Below are 19,571 nucleotides of genomic sequence, written 5' to 3' on the forward strand. Positions count from 1 at the left end.
GTAGTTCTAAGTTCTAGGGGACTTATGACCACAGATGTTGAGTCCCATAGTGCTCAGAGCCATTTGAACCATTTTGAAAGAAATCGTCTGGTACTGGAGCAGAAAATACTAGGTCCTCATAACTCAAATTAGTCTTTCATGCCTTTTCTCATAACCGTCACTTACTTCTTGGCCATTTGCTAAAGTAATGAAAGAAATTTCAAATCGTCCATTAGTAAATAATTATGACACTCATTAAGCTGTTCCTCAGTTCTTGCAACGAACTAATACAGAATAACCTTGCTTTTCCTTCAGCCATTCTGTACACCACTTAACCATTCTTTTTGTTCAAGACAGGCTGGGCTTGGCTGAACTGAAATAATGGGTGTTTGCTAGAACGTCTTCAACTGACACCGCTATGAACCAAGTTACCAGAACTGTGTGTGTGAGTGTAGCAGGTATGAAGTAGGAACATTCGTAAACTTGCTCAACAAATTTCTAACGGAATGCGTCCACGCGGATTCAGAATGAGCAGTTACTCAGGAAAATTCAAACGGTTCTTTTTGTTCGGTAAAAATTGTAGTTTATTGTTGCTCCAACCAGCTAATACTCTTGTTGATTTTTGTATTTGTTTCAGATGCGCTGGGCACTGACATTATCTGTGTTATCTCGCTCAGTGAAGGCCTGGAGCCGCCCGTCAGACGCCGATCTGCTGGCTGATCCAGTCGACGTAGCTGGAGACCCTGGTGTAGACTGTGGGGTAGGGAGGGGTGGCGCAGCGGTAGGACCACGACACCAGCCCCACGACGACGCCCTCATGCAGCAGGGGGCCTCCAGAGTCGCCCTGGAAGCAACAGTACGTACAACACCACTATTCTTAGTAGAGGAAGGGGTCGAAGTGACAGAAGCATTAATGCAATTATTTAGCAACTGAAAGGTTTGGCCGAGGTGACCGAGCGGTACTAGGCGCTACAGTCTAGAACCGTGCAACCGCTACGGTCCCAGGTTCGAATCCTGCCTCGGGCATGGATCTTTGTGATGTCCTTAGGTTAGTTAGGTGTAAGTAGTTCTAAGTTCTAGGGGACTGATGACCTTAGAAGTTAAGTCCCATAGTGTTCGGAGCCATTTGAACTATTTGAAAGATTTGAAGGAAATTTTAAACCCTTATTTACCAAACGGTTGGCGGATTAAATATCAAAATACAGTGTTAATTTAAAACTCATTTATTGTCAATACACTACTTTGTCATGTCAGTTTAGGAATGCAGAACAAAATACAGTGTTAATTTAAAACTCATTTATTGTCAATACACTACTTTGTCATATCAGTGTAGGAATACAGAACTTTATTGAACTGAAATCTTATTCGTTGAAGAAGAAGAACTTGAATTACTGTTGCTATCGACATTCTGAGGTCGTTTAGAAGATGAATATCATCAATTGTAGCAAAACCAGCTGTTGGTGCTTCTAGGCTTTTCAACTACAACTACGTGCGAAACTGGGTTCTCAAAGTAGGTGTCGATAAAAAATAAATATTGCAACAGATCTCATGCTGAACCTGTCATGATATATAAAAACTCATCGATAAAGCCTGATATTAAGTATATCTGCGAAAATAATAACCAGTACCATTCACGTACTTAAAATTTAAATTTAAAAAATACTATTTGATAATATTATTATTTAAATTTGTTTCAACACCTTCTGGATCATCAAGGGATCACAAATTTAGCATTGCAGGTCAGCGTGGAGGGCAAAAATCGTAGAGGGAGACCTAGAGATGAAGACACTAAGCAGATTCAGAAGGATGTAGGTTGCAGTAAGTACTGGGAGATGAAGAAGTTTGCACAGGATAGGGTAGCATGGAGAGCTGCATCAAACCAGTCTGAAGACTGAAGACCACAACTACAAACAACCTTCTGGATGAATTCTGAAATAACTTTTTGAGGGGTAAATAAACGTAATTTGTCGCGAATAGCCCATTTACAGAATGTTGCATAACAAACATACTGTTGAAGGAAACCATGAGTTCGACGATGAAAGTGGACGTTATGAAGGGTATTACGTACTGAAGAATTAAGAAACGCTGGGGAGTGCGTCAATTCGGTCTACCCAGGCGAATTGTTGCATACGTAGTTGGGCAAAGCGTCCTACATCCAAAATACTCTACAGTCCATTCACAACGAATCGCTGTTGTTCCGAAAGCTTCTAGTGGCGTTCCATAACGCTAGGATGAAAGAGACTAAATATTTTTTCTGGTCTGTCTATTAGATCTTTCCAGTACACTCCCACCCTCTATTGTTTAAAGTATCCAACTCCTACGCGTAAAACGTCATATATCCCAAATCGTGCAGGTACATTCAGTGGTATGTGCGGATACTCCTTGCAAAATACATTGAGGTGACAGAAGACCTCCTAATATGGTGCCGGGCCTCGATTTGCGCAGCATAGTGCAGCAGCTCAACATGCAATGGACTCAACAAGTCACTGGTTTAAGTCTCCTGTAGATACATTAAGCCATGCTGCCCTTATAGCCCTCCATAATTGCGGAAGTGTTGCCGGTGCAGGATTTTGTGGACGAACTGACCTCTCGATTCCCATAAATGTTCGATGGGACTCACGTCGTGCGATCTGGGTGCCCATATCATTCGCTAGAATCGTCCTGAATGTTCTTCAAACCAACGCAAACAATTGTGGCCCAGCGGAAAGGCACATTGTCATCCTTAATAATTCCATCGCTGTTTGCGAACATGAAGTCCATGAATGCTTTCCAAGTAGCCGAACATAACCATTTCCAGCCAATGATCGTTTCAGTTGCACCAGGGGACACAGTTTCATGTAAACACAGCCTACACCATTATGGAGCCACCACTAGCTTACACAGTGCCTTGTTGACTACTTGAGTCTATGGCTTATGGAGTCTGCGACAAACTCGAATCCTATCATCAGCTTTTACCAACTGAAATCGGAAGTTATCTGACCAAGCCACGGTTTTCCAGTCGTCTAGAGTCCAATTGATATGACAAGCCCCTGGAGATGCGCTGGAAGCGATGTCTTGCAGTTACCAAAGACACTCGCGTCGGTGGTCTTCTGCCGTAGTCCATTATCGCCAGATTTCACCCTTCTTGTCGTAACGGATACGTTCGTCGTACATTTCGCATTGATTTCTGTGGTTATTTTTCAGGCATTATTACTTGTCTGTTAGCACCGACAACTCTACGCAAACGCCACTGCTTTCGGTCGTTAAGTGAAGGCCGTCGGGCGCCGCGTTGTCCGTGGTGCGAGGTAATGCCTGGAATATGCTTCTCTAGGCACACTCTTGACAATGTGGATCTCGGAATACTGAGTTCCCTAATGATTTCCCAAATGAAATATCCGATGCGTCTAGCTTCAGCTACCATTCCACGTTCAAAGTATGTTAGTTCCCGTCGTGCGGCCATAACCATGCCGAAAATCTTTTCACATGAATCACGTCAGTACAAATGACAGCTCCGCCAATGGCGCTAGCCTTTTCCCATCTTATGTTCGCGGTACTACCGCCATCTGTGTATGTGCATACCACTATCTCATGACTTTTTTCACCTCAGTGTATGTTGCGTGTAGAGTTAATAGCGAAGAAGTAGTAAACTTAATGGCCATTTCAAACGGTTTAGTTTTACTACATAAACAGCGAAACCATAGTAAGCAATAAAAACCTTTTTTCCTTTCCTCGTTTTGTGGGTGGGTGTCAGCGACAAAAAACTTTCGTAAATGTGTGAAATAGTGTGTTAAGTTCGTTTTAAGTCGCTAAGAGCTCTCAAATACTGGATGAATACACTCTAGCAATTCGCGTGCCATGAACTGTGTTGTTTCAAGACATGTACGCAGTTTATAACTGAAATTCATTACATGGTGTTAAACCTTTACAAAATATTATTATCTTTTAATGAGAATATTATGACAGAGTTTTAAATTTTTAAATTCGATCAATAACTGTAAGAATTATTGATAACAAAGTGCTTGTGGTCCGCGTAAGCCATTACGTAGGCAACCTGCAACTGGGATTGTGCCCCGGGTTAGGCGTTTAGTAATACACAGGGTGTCTCTCCTACGAGACGGGAGAGGCATTTTCTGAAGTGTTCCGGCTGAAATCTTTTGAGATAACATGATGCGGAAGGTTTTCAAAAGGTGCGTTCCAGCCGTAACTCGAGACGAAACTCCACAGCGTCCACAGAATCCTGTGAGAACCCAGCAAAGTTGCTCATCACGTCTTTCATGCGATAGCCAGTGCGACGCCAAATATACGATTGGTTTCCCGTCACAAATAAAGTTAAAAGCGGACTTTTACGTGCCCATTCGAAAGACCTCCAGCAACGACAATAGCCGGCTCCACCCATGCTGACCCGTCGCCATGCAGCAGCGCTGCCCAGTCGTTGTTGGAGTACTCGTCAACCATTTTGTTTTACTGTCCCTGTTAATACAAACAGATGAAACAAATATCGCACTACACTAATTTGGGACCGATCTAACGAATGGGCACCTGAAATAAGTAACCAAAGATATATATTGAAGGACTCTGAGTGAAGCGATTACAGAGCTCGGAAAATTTAATTTTTGAGAGATTTTGCTATTGTTGCGCGGCGCTGTTAAGCTCCATTGTGAATGTTTAGTTAGTCGATGGCTAAACAAATTCAAGAAAATAATGCTCATTCAAGGTGTTTATTTATCAATTTATAAAAGATTTGACAAAATTCTTCAAATATCGCGAGACGTAGATCGATCAGAGGTGCAGTGTGGAACGATGGCGCGAGCCTGCATCTTTTCACGGTCAATATTCTGCGAGAGAATATCTCACAAGCAATAAACTTCTCATTGATAAAAAAGTTAGATACTTGAATCCATACGGATAATACAATATAGAACCTATCTTCGTAGCGAAATAAACATTTCAGAGATTTCAGGTGGAGCAGTTCCGACGAAGAGAATCAGCGAGATCGGCGCTGCGGGACGTATATCTAGCTCTTCTGTGGTATTTAAAACCAGAGACTTATATTCTTTAGCTTTTAAAAGACTGAAGCTAAAACCTAAATAAAACCACTGGAAATCATAACTAAAAATTACAAAAATAAATAAGAAGCAGAGAATTTTCTTAAACAAATTTCTTAGATAAATAAATTAATTAATTAAAATATAACAAAACGGCCAGTGCGACGCAAAATCGTCGGTTTGTTTCCCGTCACAAATAAAGGTTAAAGCGGACTTTTAAGCGCCCATTCGAAAGATCGCTCCCAGATTAGTCTAGTGCGATATTCGTTTCATCTGTCTGCATTAACAGGGACAAGAAAACACGATGAATGACGAGAACTCCAGCAACGACAGTAATCGCCCCGCCCCATGCTGGCCTATCGCCATGCAGCAGCGCTGCTCAGTCGTTGCTGTAGTACTCGTCATCCATTGTGTTTTACTGTCCCTGTTAATACAAACAGATGAAACAAATATCGCACTAGACTAATTTGCGACAGATCTATCGAATGGGCACGTAAAATAACGCTTTAAACAACATTTCGTTTTTAACAGGAAAACGATCGACGCTTTCTGTCGACACTAGGCGTCGCATGGAAGGCATGATGAGCAGCATTTAACTAAGCTGACTCCTGCAGCACATTGCAAAAACAAAAACGAAAATATCTGCCTGGCGGCTCTTAGGAGGGACACCGGGTATATTGTCCTAGGTTAATGTACACAATCCAGGCAGATCTCCAATCAGTATGTGCAATACTTCTACGATTAGGTTCACTGGTTGAATGTTCTCAGTGCGAATACCACCGACTGTACAATGTACGCAGCTGAAAACTCCGTACACGTCTACGATAGCCTGAAACTGGATTGAAGCTGTACTCACGTCACAAGACGATCCCCGTTCGTCGACGCCAGCAGCGCAGATCTGCGTGGGGTAGACCGGAGACTGAAAGCCGTCCTCGAAGAGCGACGAGCACAGCTCCCGGTCCCACACCTCGATGTCCACCTTCTGCAGGCTGTTCGAGATGTTCCCGTCGAACTACGGAAGAAAGTTTACCATCAGGACATCACTCTATCGCAGTTACCATAGTTCTAACTGCTTGCATTTACTGTCTTATCTTTAGCGACCGAACAAGATCTTAACACATTATAATTTCAGCTGCGATCATATTAACCACAAACTGTCTGAGTGATGAAACTTTCTGGCAGATCAATACTGTGTGCCCGACCGAGACTCGAACTCGGGACCTTTGCCTTTCGCGGGCAAGTGCTCTACTATCTCAGCTACCGAAGCACGACTCACGCCCGGTCCTCACAGCTTTACTTCTGCCAGTATCTCGTCTCCTACATTCCAAACTTTACAGAAGCTCTCCCGCGAACCTTGCAGAACTAGCATTCCTGGAAGAAAGGATACTGCCGAGACATGGCTTAGCCACAGTCTGGGGGATGTTTCCAGAATGAGATTTTCACTCTGCAGCGGAGTGTGCGCTGATATGAAACTTCCTGGCAAATTAAAACTGTGTGCCCGACCGAGACTCGAACTCCGCTGCAGAGTGAAAATCTCATTCTGTCTGAGTGATAACATTTTGTCGCACCAGCTGTCATCGGGTGGATTAAACTATGCAATTGTTTTGGTGTCATTACAGGTGCAATAAAGAACCTCCTTATAAAAAGATGAGCCGGCCGCGGTGGTCGAGCGGTTCTAGTCGCTTCAGTCCGGAACCGCGTGACTGCTACGGTCGCAGGTTCGAAACCTGCCTCGGGTATGGATGTGTGTGATGTGCTTAGGTTAGTTAAGTTTAATTAGTTCTAAGTTCTAGGCGACTGATGGCCTCAGAAGTTAAGTCGCATAGTGCTCAGGGCCATTTGAACCTTTATAAAAAGATGGACAATAACAGAATTTCTGTCATGTTGATTCTTGTTTGTGATTATGTAGCAATAATAATCTATGTAGCGACTGGAATAAAACGCAGTTCATTCACGTTTTCAAGAAGGGCAGATGCACGTAATTCCTATATCGTTGACGTCAATCTGTTGTAGAATTATGGAACATATATTATGCTCAAGAACTATGACGCAGTTGGAGAACGAAAATCTCCGCTATAAAAATCAACATGGATTCCGCAAACAAAGGTCTTGAGAATCTCAGCCCTCTCCGTTGCTCCAAGAGATTCGAAGCACTGTAGATAACGGCGCTCATGTTGATGCCGTGTCTCTTGACATCAAGAAGGCATCTAACGTCGCCTACACTGCTCTTTGGTGGAGGAAGTACGAGCTTACCAAGTATTGGACAAGATTTCCGACAGGATCAAATACAAGTCAACATGTCGCTCTTAATACCATAAAGCCGACAGTTATAGTCCGCAGCTCGTGGTTTAGTGGCTAGCGTTGCTGCCTCTGGATCACGGGGTCCCGAGTTCGATTCCCGGCCGGTTTGGGAATTTTCTCTGCGCGGGGACTGAGTGTTTGTGTTGTCCTCATCATTTCATCCTCGTTATCACCATTCGTGACAGTGGCTAGATTGGACTGTGTAAAAATTGGACTGCGTAAAAATTGGGACTTTGTACAGGCGCTGATTACCGCACAGTTAAGCACCACACAAACCAAACATCATCATCATCATCATCATCGGCAGGTGCAAAGGTAATTTCCAGAGTATCCCAAGGAAGTATGATACTACCGATATAGGTTGTAATGTATATAAATGATCTAATAGAAAGCGTCACGTGCTCTCTAAGACTGTACGCAGATAAAGCCGTTGTCTCCAACAAAGCACCAACGCCAGAAGACGGTGTCGATCTCCAGAATGATCTTCAGAGGATTAATGAATGATGCAGGATTTGGCAGTCGATCCTGAACGTAAACAAATGTAACATATTGCACATGCATTGGAAAAGAAAGCCACTACTGATGATAAACAGCTGAAAACAGTACTACGGTAAAATATCTAGGAGTAATCATCCAGAGCGACCTTAAGTATGAAAATAAGATGCCAGAGTTGAAATTCATGGGAAGAATGATAAGACAGTGTAACTGATCCAAGAAGGAAGTGGCATGCAAGCCGCTTGTTCGATCGGTTCCTTTATTCATTATTTTTATTTTTTTATTAAAAATGAAACTCCTCCAGCTGTACTTAAGATTTCATTTTTATTTGGCTACTAGTTTCGACGTTGAGTCAACGCCATCTTCAGGTCCTATATAACACATCGTACATAAAACAAACAATGTGAGACATCAGTAGTCTTTGAGCTATTGTACAAAATAAACACATTATAAACATATTATATAAAGGATGACTTGATTAAAAGTAGTTACATTTCGCTCATTTTCGTTAAGATGCAGTTTACCTTGAAATTAGCAATTTATATGGTACAAACAAGTACAAATGAGGTTATATATACACGGTTATTTCCATTACAGATCAATACAAGACATTTGAATAAAATGCGGGTATATATAAGTCTAGGTGACAAACCGTTACTCTTAGCGATAATAATACAGGCATGAAATAGTAGTAAAATTGTGTTAAAAGCAAATAAAAATACCCTAAACCCTTCTTTGTGTGCACAATTTAACTAACAGGAAGGAAAATACGCATTGCCAATCAGACATATGTAAGGTATGCTTCCATTGTTTATAAATAGTGAAAGGTAAGAAAGGTGGAAAGGAGTTACGTTTGCATAACACTGTACCGCTATCACTCTAAAGTAACTAAGTGAAATAGGTTACTTAAACAATATCAATCATAAAGACACGAAATACAAGCGAGGAGGAACTGGAAGAATGGTATGGAACCCAGTTAATATATTAAAAGGTAATCAATGGTGTAAAATAAATACATATGAGTCAATTCGTGAATCTACTCATTCCAAGAAGAGATATGTAACTAACATGCCACCAAAATGAACCATTTCAATGTCGGTGCCTCATTTATGGTCGTAACCCAGGTCTAAAATAATGTAATTCTAATAGGCCTGCATTAGTAAAATAACGATCGAGTACATAACAGTGCTAAATAAATTAAAGTAAACAGGGTTTTGTCAGTAAAAACAGTTCGTCACATATGTAAAATACTTTTAGTTCCTCTAGTAACTAATTATTAAAGAAGAGTACACAGTAAGATATACAAAGTATAACTCTCGTATTGTTATACGTAATCTAGCCAAGGGTTGACATATGTCAACAACAATCATTGAAATGCCTAATCACCAACTTACTTGGACGACTTAAGTCTAACATTTATATCATCACTACACCATAAGTAATCACTCATTTGTCCTATCCTTATAAACCTGTTCTTGTATAAAGTTACTATTTTAAATATATTGACTATCCACTCATTTACGAAAACGATCATGAGAGTGGGGGGGAGGGGGGGGGGGTAAAACTATTCTGAATAAATGGTCCACCAAAAAAAGAAAGCTTTATTCATTAATCTGGGATCCTTTCCAGACAGTACTGATACAGGACGTAGAGAAGGTCCAACGAAAAGCAGCGCGTATCGCCACGGAATCGTTCAGTCAGCTTTACTGAGATGCTCAACAAACTCCACTGGCAGTCGCTACCAGAGAAGCGTCGTGCATCACGGAGAGGTTTACGACTTAAATTTCAAGAGAGCACTTCCCACGAAATAACCACGACGAGAAAATCCGAGAAATTAGAGCTAATACAGCGCCTTCGTCCTAAGCAGCATTCACGAATGGAACGGGGAAGGAAGGATCAGTTAGTGGTATCCGAAGTACCCTCCATCACACACCGGTAAGTGGATTGGGGACTATGATGTAGATGTAATAGCGTACCTGATTCGTGAGAGTGCACGAGAGCTAGTCTTTGTTTTTAATCTTTTCGCCGTCGTATCCGTAGGTTCTTTTATTTCTGTCGTTGTTAAAACCTCCGCCCGAACAGCCCATGAAGGCCCAACGGTACCGATCGGCCGCCGTGTCATCCTCAGCCCACAGACGTCACTGGACGCGGACATAGAGGGCCATACAGTCAGCACGCCGCTCTCCCGACCGTATGTCAGTTTACGAACCCGGAGCCGCTACTTCTCAATCAAGTAGCCCCTCAGTTTGCCTCACAAGGGCTGCGTGCACCCCGCTTGCCAACAGCAGTCGACAGACCGAATGCTCATCCCACCAAGTGCTAGCCTAGCCCGACAGCGCTTAACTTCGGTGATTTGACGGGGACCGGTGTAGCCACTGCAGCAAGGCCGTTGGCCTGTTGTTAAGGAAGAAGAAATTGCGTAACCTTACATGTCTACTGTGGACCCACGAACAAAGAGCTCACTTTCACCAGTATTTTCCAGTACAGAGAGGAGCAGAGTAAGGAAGTACTCACCGAGAGGCGCCCCCAACCGACCACGGTGACTGGCGATCCGGCAGGTGTGTCCTCTCCCTGCGCAGGCAGCTGGATCGGCGCCACTGTCTCACCGTTCAGCGGGAACGGCATCCACACCTGCAGTTACACCAAGATACAGTAAAAATGTAGATAACCTATAAATGTATACTCCTTACTCTTGCGGACGACATAATACCATACTTAACAATTTTTCGTAATCAAAACTCCAGTAACAGTGACCAATTTTGCATTATAACATTCTAAGGCAAAAGAAACGATGCACCACGAAGGAGTGATGCAAATTGGTCACAAACTGATATTCATAAAGATATCGACGGAAAATACGAAAGTGTAAATTTTCGCTGCTGACAGATGAATGACAGACAGTGCCGCCCAGTTTCACCAAGTAAGGATAGCAGACAGGGAACATGCCGATACCAGCACATAAAATCTTTGCGAATTTCATGCCGTGTACTAAGCTGGACAGTAACCATGCAACGCAGAAGGGCATCAGTGACCACAAGGGCCATTAATAAGCGGCTAACTGAAAGGTGGCTGAGCTCACGGCACCCCTAGCGGCGGCTACCATTAACCTCTGTACACCAATATGCCCGTTCGCAGTGCTGTCGCCACATTCGGCCTGCAATCTCATTGACTGGACTAGAATAGTCTTCAGTGATGAGTCCCGCTTCGAACTGAGCCCAACGGATCAGCGAATACGTGTCTAGAAGTGCCCCGGACAGTGGCAGGATACCAACGTGACTGCCCGCCATGCAGCCCGACAACCAGGATTGATCATCTGGGGTGTCATTTCATTTCATTTCATTTCAGGATCCATTTAGTTCTCATCTGCGGCAGCCTTACAGTACAGCGGTACATCGACGATATTCTACGTCCTCTTTTGTTGTTCTTCAAGGCAAGCCATTTTTTGCTTACATTTCAGCAAGATAAGGCCCGCCTGCACACGGTGTGAGTTTCTACTGCTTGTCCAACCCTACCTTGGTCAGCGAGGTCACCAGATCTCTCTCCAACTGGGGACGTTTAGAGCATTACTGGCAGAGACCTCCAACCATCTCGTAATTTTGACGATATAACGCGCCAATTGGACAGAATTTGGTACGATATCCCTCAGGAGGACATCCAGCAACTCCATCAATCAATGCAAGGCGAAGTTACTTTTACGCTTAGTCATTTTATTTACGTATAGAAAGTAATAGAAGTTAGCTTAGCACAAAAATAGCCGAAATCACACTACTTTCAACGAAAACTAGCATCAGAAACAAAGGACTGATTTGTTTATTCGTAATGCCACCTTCTGAGACGTAGCAGCAGGCTCAACACAAAGCAATTCACAGCCTTCTGGACTGTGTAGTCCCCAAGATATGACTGCTCAACTGTGGCAGTATATGCAGAGCCGCGAAATTTGACAGTCACACGTCAACATTCAAGATATTATTTGAAGGTCTCACAATTGTCTGATTTTAATGTATTACATACCAAAATGCTCAGGAAAGTCCATAGTACATTATGGAGTAGAAAACCTGCTTGCATAAGGGCCAGAGGTCGACCAATACCCAGTTTGTGACACTCTTTCCCTTGAATAAATCAACCAATTTTCGTGAAATAGTGATCATTTATTTGTCCATGTTCATCACATCTACTGATTTCCATTCCATACCGATAATTCCTTATTGGCGCGTCGTTTGTCTCTGTCTCTCTCCATCCCGTTCTTTTTTTTCCTCGGAGTGTGTAGACAACAAGGCATAAGTAGGGTGTATAAGTTACGAAGGGGACATTGTACGTGAAATTCGTTATTGTCTGTTTTCTACTCCATAATGTACTTTGGACTTTCCTGAACATTTTGGTATATAATACATTAAAATCAGACAATTCTGAGACCTTCAGAAAATATTTTGAACGTTGACGTATGACTGCGATTGTTGAGCAGTCACATCTTGGGAAGTATACAGCACAGTCTAGAACGCTGTGAATTGCTTTGTTTTGTGCCTACTGCTACGTCTCAGATGTTGGCATTATGAATAAACAAATCAGTCCTTTGATTCTGATACTAGTTGAAAGTAGTGTGATTATCGGCTATTTTTGTAGTAAGCTAACTTCTATTGCTTTCTATAAGTAAATAAAATGACTAAGCATAAAAGTAATTAGAAGTAATGAAATTTGCGAGTAACAGATATGTTGGACCTGCATTTTCTTATCAAGAAAACACATGTGCTAGCAGTGAAGGAAACCACGATAATGTTTCGGAAGTGGCCACGCCCCTTAGTGCATCAAGAAGGAAAGTAACTTTAGAAACGGGTGGCAGTGGTAAAAGTAATGATATTATGGACAACGTCATTATTGACCTGAAAATTGTGAGCTGCTAAAGAAGTGTTTACATGGGAAGACCCAGAATGCGAATGACTCCTTCAGTAATGTTGTGTGGTGCTGTGGGTCTAAAACTGTATTTGTTGGCCTTCTGACTCTAAAGTTAGCAGGGTCTGATGCTGTAATAACTTTAAATGGTGGGAGAAGTTAAGGGATAAGATTTAGACATAATACAGCTAAAGGACTGCGGGAAGTGGATGAGCTTCGTGTACACGGAGCAGAGTTAGCTGCTCAGCAAATGACAAAAGAAGTAAGGAAGAAAAGGAGGAGGCAAGCACTGGGCTGTTGTGACACGGAAGAAGACACGGACAATGGGCCAGGGCAATTCTAGTGCATAAAAGACGCAGAAATGTAAGTCTGTATAAGAATTTGTAATAAAAATTTTTAAACCTCAATATCTCTGAACTACATTTTTTGCAATAAATAACAAATTTTCTAAAAATGTACTAATGGTAGAGACATGAAATTTTCATAGCATGCCAAATGTGAGACTCAACACATATGGCACTAGAATAATTAAAATATACCGAGTTGTTTTGTTTTTATGTTCATTTATTTACAAAATTCTGTCAAGAAATTGAGTGTTTGAAAAAAAAGATAACATGACCCATTACACAATTTTGATAATAATTCTAGTTCAGTGTATGTAGAAAGGTACATCAATAATTAAGGAAAATTGTAAGTTGGTCTCTTAAAAAGCTTCCAAGCTAATGGGTCAAATAATTCGATAACTTAACATTGGCGGCATAGGACATACAAAGTCCCCTTAACAGTGTGAAGAAATTGCCAATTCTGAGTGGTATATTTTTTCCGCTTTTTCGCATTGTCACAATATGGGAACATTACTATTATTCAACCATAAATATCTGGACATCATTATGTAATACAGATCTGACCACCAGATGTCACAAGAAACGGAACCGCCGTTATAACAGGAGACGGAGAATATTGTGTTACCAGTAGATAAGCAGTAACAGCAGAGTGGATCAGACAAGAGAGCTCAGTGACTTCACACACGGACTTGTCATTGGATCTTACCTTGGTAACAAATTCATTGGGCGAATTCCAACCCTTCTAAAAATGCCGAAGTCGACTGCCGGTAAAGTGCTTGTGAAGTGGAAACGGGAACGAAGAATCGTAGCTAAACCTAGACCAGGCAGACATCATGCTCAGATGGACAAAAAACACCGATATTCCGGAGCGGGAGTTATAAAAATTCAGTAGAAATTAACGGAAGGAAAGCTAGTAAGTCTGGTGAGTTCCATAGCGCTATCAGCAATCCAAAATAACTGTGTATAAGAAGTTAAAAAGAATGGTGTGCGATGCTGGGGTACCACCTCCTAAGCGGCACACTTCTGTCGTCAAAGCTGAGCTGTACCTGAGGTTGTGTAAAGAGCGATGCCACTGGACACTGAATGACTCGAGACGAGTGATACAGAGTGATGATACACACTGTCCCGCCCACCAATCCGAAAAAAATGCTTCAAATGGCTCTCAGCACTATGTGACGTAACATCTGTTTCCACTTGTTTTTGGAGTCTTTCTGGACTCTCTGTGTGAAGGAACGCGTCTCTGAGCCATCAGGTGTACACATATACCTTTATTGTCTACCGGTTTAGGTTAAGTAACAATCTTTGTTCAAATGGTTCTGAGCACTATAGGACTCAACATCTTAGGTCATCAGTACTCTGTAACTTAGAACTACTTAAACGTGACTAACCTTAGGACATCACACACATCCATGCCCGAGGTAGGATTCGAGCCTGCGACCGTAGCGGTCGCGCGGTTCCAGACTGAAGCGCCTAGAACCGCTCAGCCACACCGGCTGGCCACCAAGCCGATCGAAGTGTTACCTACCATCATGTGTAAAGCTAGCAGTAAGATACCAGCGCCAGCCGCTGTGGTCGAGCGGTTCTAGGCGCTTTAGTCCGCAACCACGCTGCTGCTACGGTCGCAGGTTCGAATCCTCCCTCGGGCATGGCTGTGTGTGATATCCTTAGGTTAGTTAGGTTTAAGTCGTTCTAAGTCTAGGGGACTGATGACCACAGATGTTAAGTCCCATAGTGTTTAGAGCCATTTGAACCAGTTTTTTAAGTACCAGCACGGAAGATGTAGTGCTATCATAATGGGATTGTTTTTCCTGGTTAGGGTGTGGTACCATTAGGAAGACGATTAATGTGAAAGGATACGAACACATTTTACAGGAATGTGTACTGCGTGCAGTAGAGAAACAGTTAGAGTACGATGGTTGGTCGTATCAGCAGCACAATGCACCCTGTCACAAAGCAGGCGCAGTGATGCAATGGTTCGTGGAGAGTAACATTCCTGAAATGTACTGACCTGCCCAGGGTTCCGAACTGGAAACAAATGAACAGCTTTGGGATGAGTTAGAACCTCAAACGATTTGTGACAATTTATTTATTTCCTTCTGAAAGAGAATTTGTTTAGGTTTATTTTGATGTATGAGGACCATTTCTCTTGGCATTTGTAGAAGCTACATCAGAATATTTATTTTTATTTGTAAATATTTACTGTGTATTCTTGTTTTCCTGACATGTTCTACATCCTGGATGATCTCGTCACTATAGATTTATTGGAACGAAAAGAATATCTAATATAATCTGTTAGCTGTGTCGAAATTGGAGTTGGTTCAAAAAAATGGCTCTGAGCACTATGGGACTCAACTGCTGTGGTCATAAGTCCCCTAGAACTTAGAACTACTTAAACGTAACTAACCTAAGGACAGCTCACAACACCCAGCCATCACGAGGCAGAGAAAATCCCTGACCCCGCCGGGAATCGAACCCGGGAACCCGGGCGTGGGAAGCGAGAACGAAAATTGGAGTTGGACAGGAAAGAACACGAATGAAAGATAGGTGGAACAACTAAATTCTTAACTAGATTCCAAAAGATAAGAAAAGAAAAAAATCACTATGGCGACTTAGAGGAAGGTGGATAGATTATATCAGGAAACACGCAGCAACAAAACATCGCAATGTATGGAAAAGTCTAAAGTTGGTCTATATCTGAAATTAATGCTGATGGTAGCTGGTGTTTGTAACAATACTATGGGGCGTTCGGTATAAGTTTCACTTTACAACTACAGATGTGATAACATTGGCTCAAGATTGTGGAGCCGTAACTCCTGATTTTTAGGTTTCTTTCCGACATATTGATCTACGAGGTGCATTCAATTTCTAAGGCCTCCGATTTTTTTTCTAACTAACTACTCACCCGAAATCGATGAAACTGGCGTTACTTCTCGACGTAATAGCCCTGCAGACGTACACATTTTTCACAACGCTGACGCCATGATTCCATGGCAGCGGTGAAGGCTTCTTTAGGAGTCTGTTTTGACCACTGGAAAATCGCTGAGGCAATAGCAGCACGGCTGGTGAATGTGCGGCCACGGAGAGTGTCTTTCATTGTTGGAAAAAGCCAAAAGTCACTAGGAGCCAGGTCAGGTGAGTAGAGAGCATGAGGAATCACTTCAAAGCTGTTATCACGAAGAAACTGTTGCGTAACATTAGCTCGATGTGCGGGTGCGTTGTCTTGGTGAAACAGCGCACACGCAGCCCTTCCCGGACGTTTATGTTCCAGTGCAGGAAGGAATTTGTTCTTCAAAACATTTTCGGAGGATGCACCTGTTACCGTAGTGCCCTTTGGAACGCAATGGTTAAGGATTACGCCCTCACTGTCCCAGAACATTGACACCATCATTTTTTCAGCACTAGCCGTTACTCGAAATTTTTTTGGTGGTGGTGAATCTGGGTGCTTCCATTGAGCTGACTGGCGCTTTGTTTCTGGATTGAATAATGGCATCCACGTCTCATCCATTGTCACAACCGACGAAAAGAAAGTCCCATTCATGCTGTCGTTGCGCGTCAACATTGCTTGGCAACAATCTACACGGGCAGCCATGTGGTCATCTGTCAGCATTCGTCGCACCCACCTGGATGACACTTTTCGCATTTTCAGGTCGTCATGCAGGATTGTGTGCACAGAACCCACAGAAATGCCAACTCTGGAGGCGATCTGTTCAACAGTCATTCGGCGATCCCCCAAAACAATTCTCTCCACTTTCTCGATCATGTCATCAGACCGGCTTGTGCGAGCCCAAGGTTGTTTCGGTTTGTTGTCACACGATGTTCTGCCTTCATTAAACTGTCGCACCCACGAACGCACTTTCGACACATCCATAACTCCATCACCACATGTCTCCTTCAACTGTCGATGAGTTTCAATTGGTTTCACACCACGCAAATTCAGAAAACGAATGATTGCACACTGTTCAAGTAAGGAAAACGTCGCCATTTTAAATATTTAAAACAGTTCTCATTCTCGCCGCTGGCGGTAAAATTCCATCTGCCATACGGTGCTGCCATCTCTGGGACGTATTGACAATGAAGGCGGCCTCATTTTCTATCTATTTCCAGTCCGGAGAAAAGAAATCGGAGGCCTTAGAATTTGAATGCACCTCGTACTAGATACTCACCCTAAGCACTGCGACATCGTTGACCCAGGAGTCGGACTCATCGTACTGCGGGTGGATGACGATGGACGTTACGGAGTGGCGGGTGCCTCCCTCGTCCAGAGTGATGGTGCCTGATAGCAACTCCAGAACGGTGCCACTGCAGGCAAAAAAATGCAGTAACACTGCGTGTCAACTTGTACGTAAAGTTACGGTGCAAACACGGGGAAGCCTGCGAAGGCTCTGTCTTATGGGCCGTCAGACGATTTTTTTCTGGTGTTCCGGGAGATATTTGGAATTTCGTTTTCACAAAGTGTAGCTGGAGTTAGCTCCAAACAAAACCCGTTCATGAAGAATTTTATAGAACACCCAGCGTCGGCGGAAAGCGTCGGTTTGTTTCCCATTAGAAGCAAAATTATTTTTAAATCGGAATTTTAAGTGTCCATTCGATAGAGATGTTCCACATTTTTCTAGATCGCTATTCGTTTTATTGATATTTATTAATTGGGGGAGTAAAACACGAATAATAACCAGTACTCCAGTACATTCATTTTTCGTAACTGTTGTGTCTATATACATAATAACAGCTTTATAGTGCTCGTTGCCGTAGGCAATTTGTGACGATAGGCCGGTAGAGGAAAGCGCTTGTAAAGAGTACAGCGGCATATAATGGCAGGATTGCAACCATTTCCAGAATTAGCGGAGAAACTTCTTGAAGTTACAAGGCTGTTTATATACCGGCAAGTGCGGATCTGATACCAATTCCATCGTTTTATCTTTTTAATCTTTTCCACAACAGTTGCTCTCTTAAACAGGAGAGCATACATATATCTGAAACGGTTTGCGTAAGCTTCAAGTTAGCGTATAGCTCCATTTACAAAAATCATAACTGGCCCATATCGATGTCGTATATAGAAGGACCAAGGAGAAATAACATATCTCAGTACCGTAAGTGTATCTCCTCGCTACAGATAACGGCGGAACGGCTCTTGACTGTAATTACAGCCGTTCTGGCTGCTTTGTCTTTCATGATTAGTCAACATTACATTATGTCGTTGTACTCGACCTTTCAAGAGCTTTCACATACAGCTAAAAATAATACATCTTTCCACAAAAAAACCATAACTGCCACAATATCTCGATTCATACGGAAGTTAGGACTAAAATTACGTGCCCCACTATGAATTATCACTTGCCGGAAACCTCGTCTCGATATCTTGACCTCCTCATGAAATAAAAGGATTGTTTCGTCTTACGTGACTCAACACGTACACTACGTGATCAAAAGTATCCGCCCTCCATCGGTAATGCGGAATTCAATATGGTGTTGGCCCACACTAGCCTTGATGACAGCTTCCACTCTCGCAGGCATACGTTCAGTCAAGTGCTGGAATGTTTCTTGGAGAATGGTAGCCCATTCTTCACGAAGTGCTGCACTGAGGAGAGGTATCGATGTCGGTCTGTGAGGCCTGGCACGAAGTCGGCGTTCCAATACATCACGAAGGTGTTCTATAGGATTCAGGTCAGGACTCTGTGCAGGCTAGACCATTACAGGGATGTCATTGTCGTGTAACCAATCCGCCACAGGCCGTGAATTATGAACAGGTACTCGATCGTTTGAAAGATGCAATCGCCATCCCCGAATTGCTCTTCAGCAGTGGGAAGCAAGAAGGTGCTTTAAACATGAATGTAGCCCTGAGCTGTGGTAGTGCCACGCAAAACAACAAGAGGTACAATCCCCCTCCATGAAAACACGACCACGCCATAAAACCACCGAATCCGAATTTTACTGCTGGCACTACAACACACACTGGCAGATGATGTTCACCAGCCATTGGTCATATCTACACCGTGCCATCGGATCGCCACATTGTGCGCAGTGATTCATCACTCAACGCAACGTTTTTCCATTGTTCAATCGTCCAAGTTTTACGCTCCTTACACCGAGCGAGTCGTCTTTTGGCACTTACCGGCGTGATGTCCCTATCGCATCGGAACCAGTGGACCTAAGGATGTTTAGGAGTGTGGAAATCTCGCGTACAGACGTATGACACAGGTGACACTCAATCACTTGACCACGTTCGAAGTGTGAGTTCCGTGGAGCGCCCCATTCTGCTCTCTCACGATGTCTAATGACTACTGTGGTCGCTGATATGGAAAACGTGGCAGTAGGTGGCAGCTCAAGGTCCGGGTATATACAGGGTTATCCTCAAGTACCTCTGAGGTTTCAGAAGACTACTTTTCGAGAACTACAAGGCATAAACATAATTGGGTGGAGGACCACTCCCTTCGATTCGTAATTCGCCGCTTGGCATAGTTGCAGAAAGCACCACTATACCCCCGCCGGCGAAACATTGTACTTGACAGTTCGCTTTTTGTCTAGTTAGGTTGGCTATACTGTA

General features: G+C 43.0%; 1 protein-coding gene across 1 annotated transcript in view; it reads right to left on the reverse strand.

Moving 5' to 3' along the window:
- Positions 1-676: 676 nt before the first annotated feature.
- LOC124778580 (mite allergen Eur m 3-like) overlaps positions 677-19,571 on the reverse strand; it is a 30,047-nt gene continuing 11,152 nt past the window's right edge. Inside the window, exons 2-5 of the mRNA XM_047253654.1 lie at positions 17,194-17,329; positions 10,314-10,430; positions 5,860-6,015; positions 677-823 (exon numbers count right to left, since the gene is read on the reverse strand). Coding sequence (XP_047109610.1) covers positions 677-823; positions 5,860-6,015; positions 10,314-10,430; positions 17,194-17,329 — 556 coding nt within the window. The remainder of the gene's footprint in view (positions 824-5,859; positions 6,016-10,313; positions 10,431-17,193; positions 17,330-19,571) is intronic.

This window comes from Schistocerca piceifrons, chromosome 1 (assembly GCF_021461385.2).
Source record: "Schistocerca piceifrons isolate TAMUIC-IGC-003096 chromosome 1, iqSchPice1.1, whole genome shotgun sequence".
NCBI lineage: Eukaryota > Metazoa > Arthropoda > Insecta > Orthoptera > Acrididae > Schistocerca > Schistocerca piceifrons.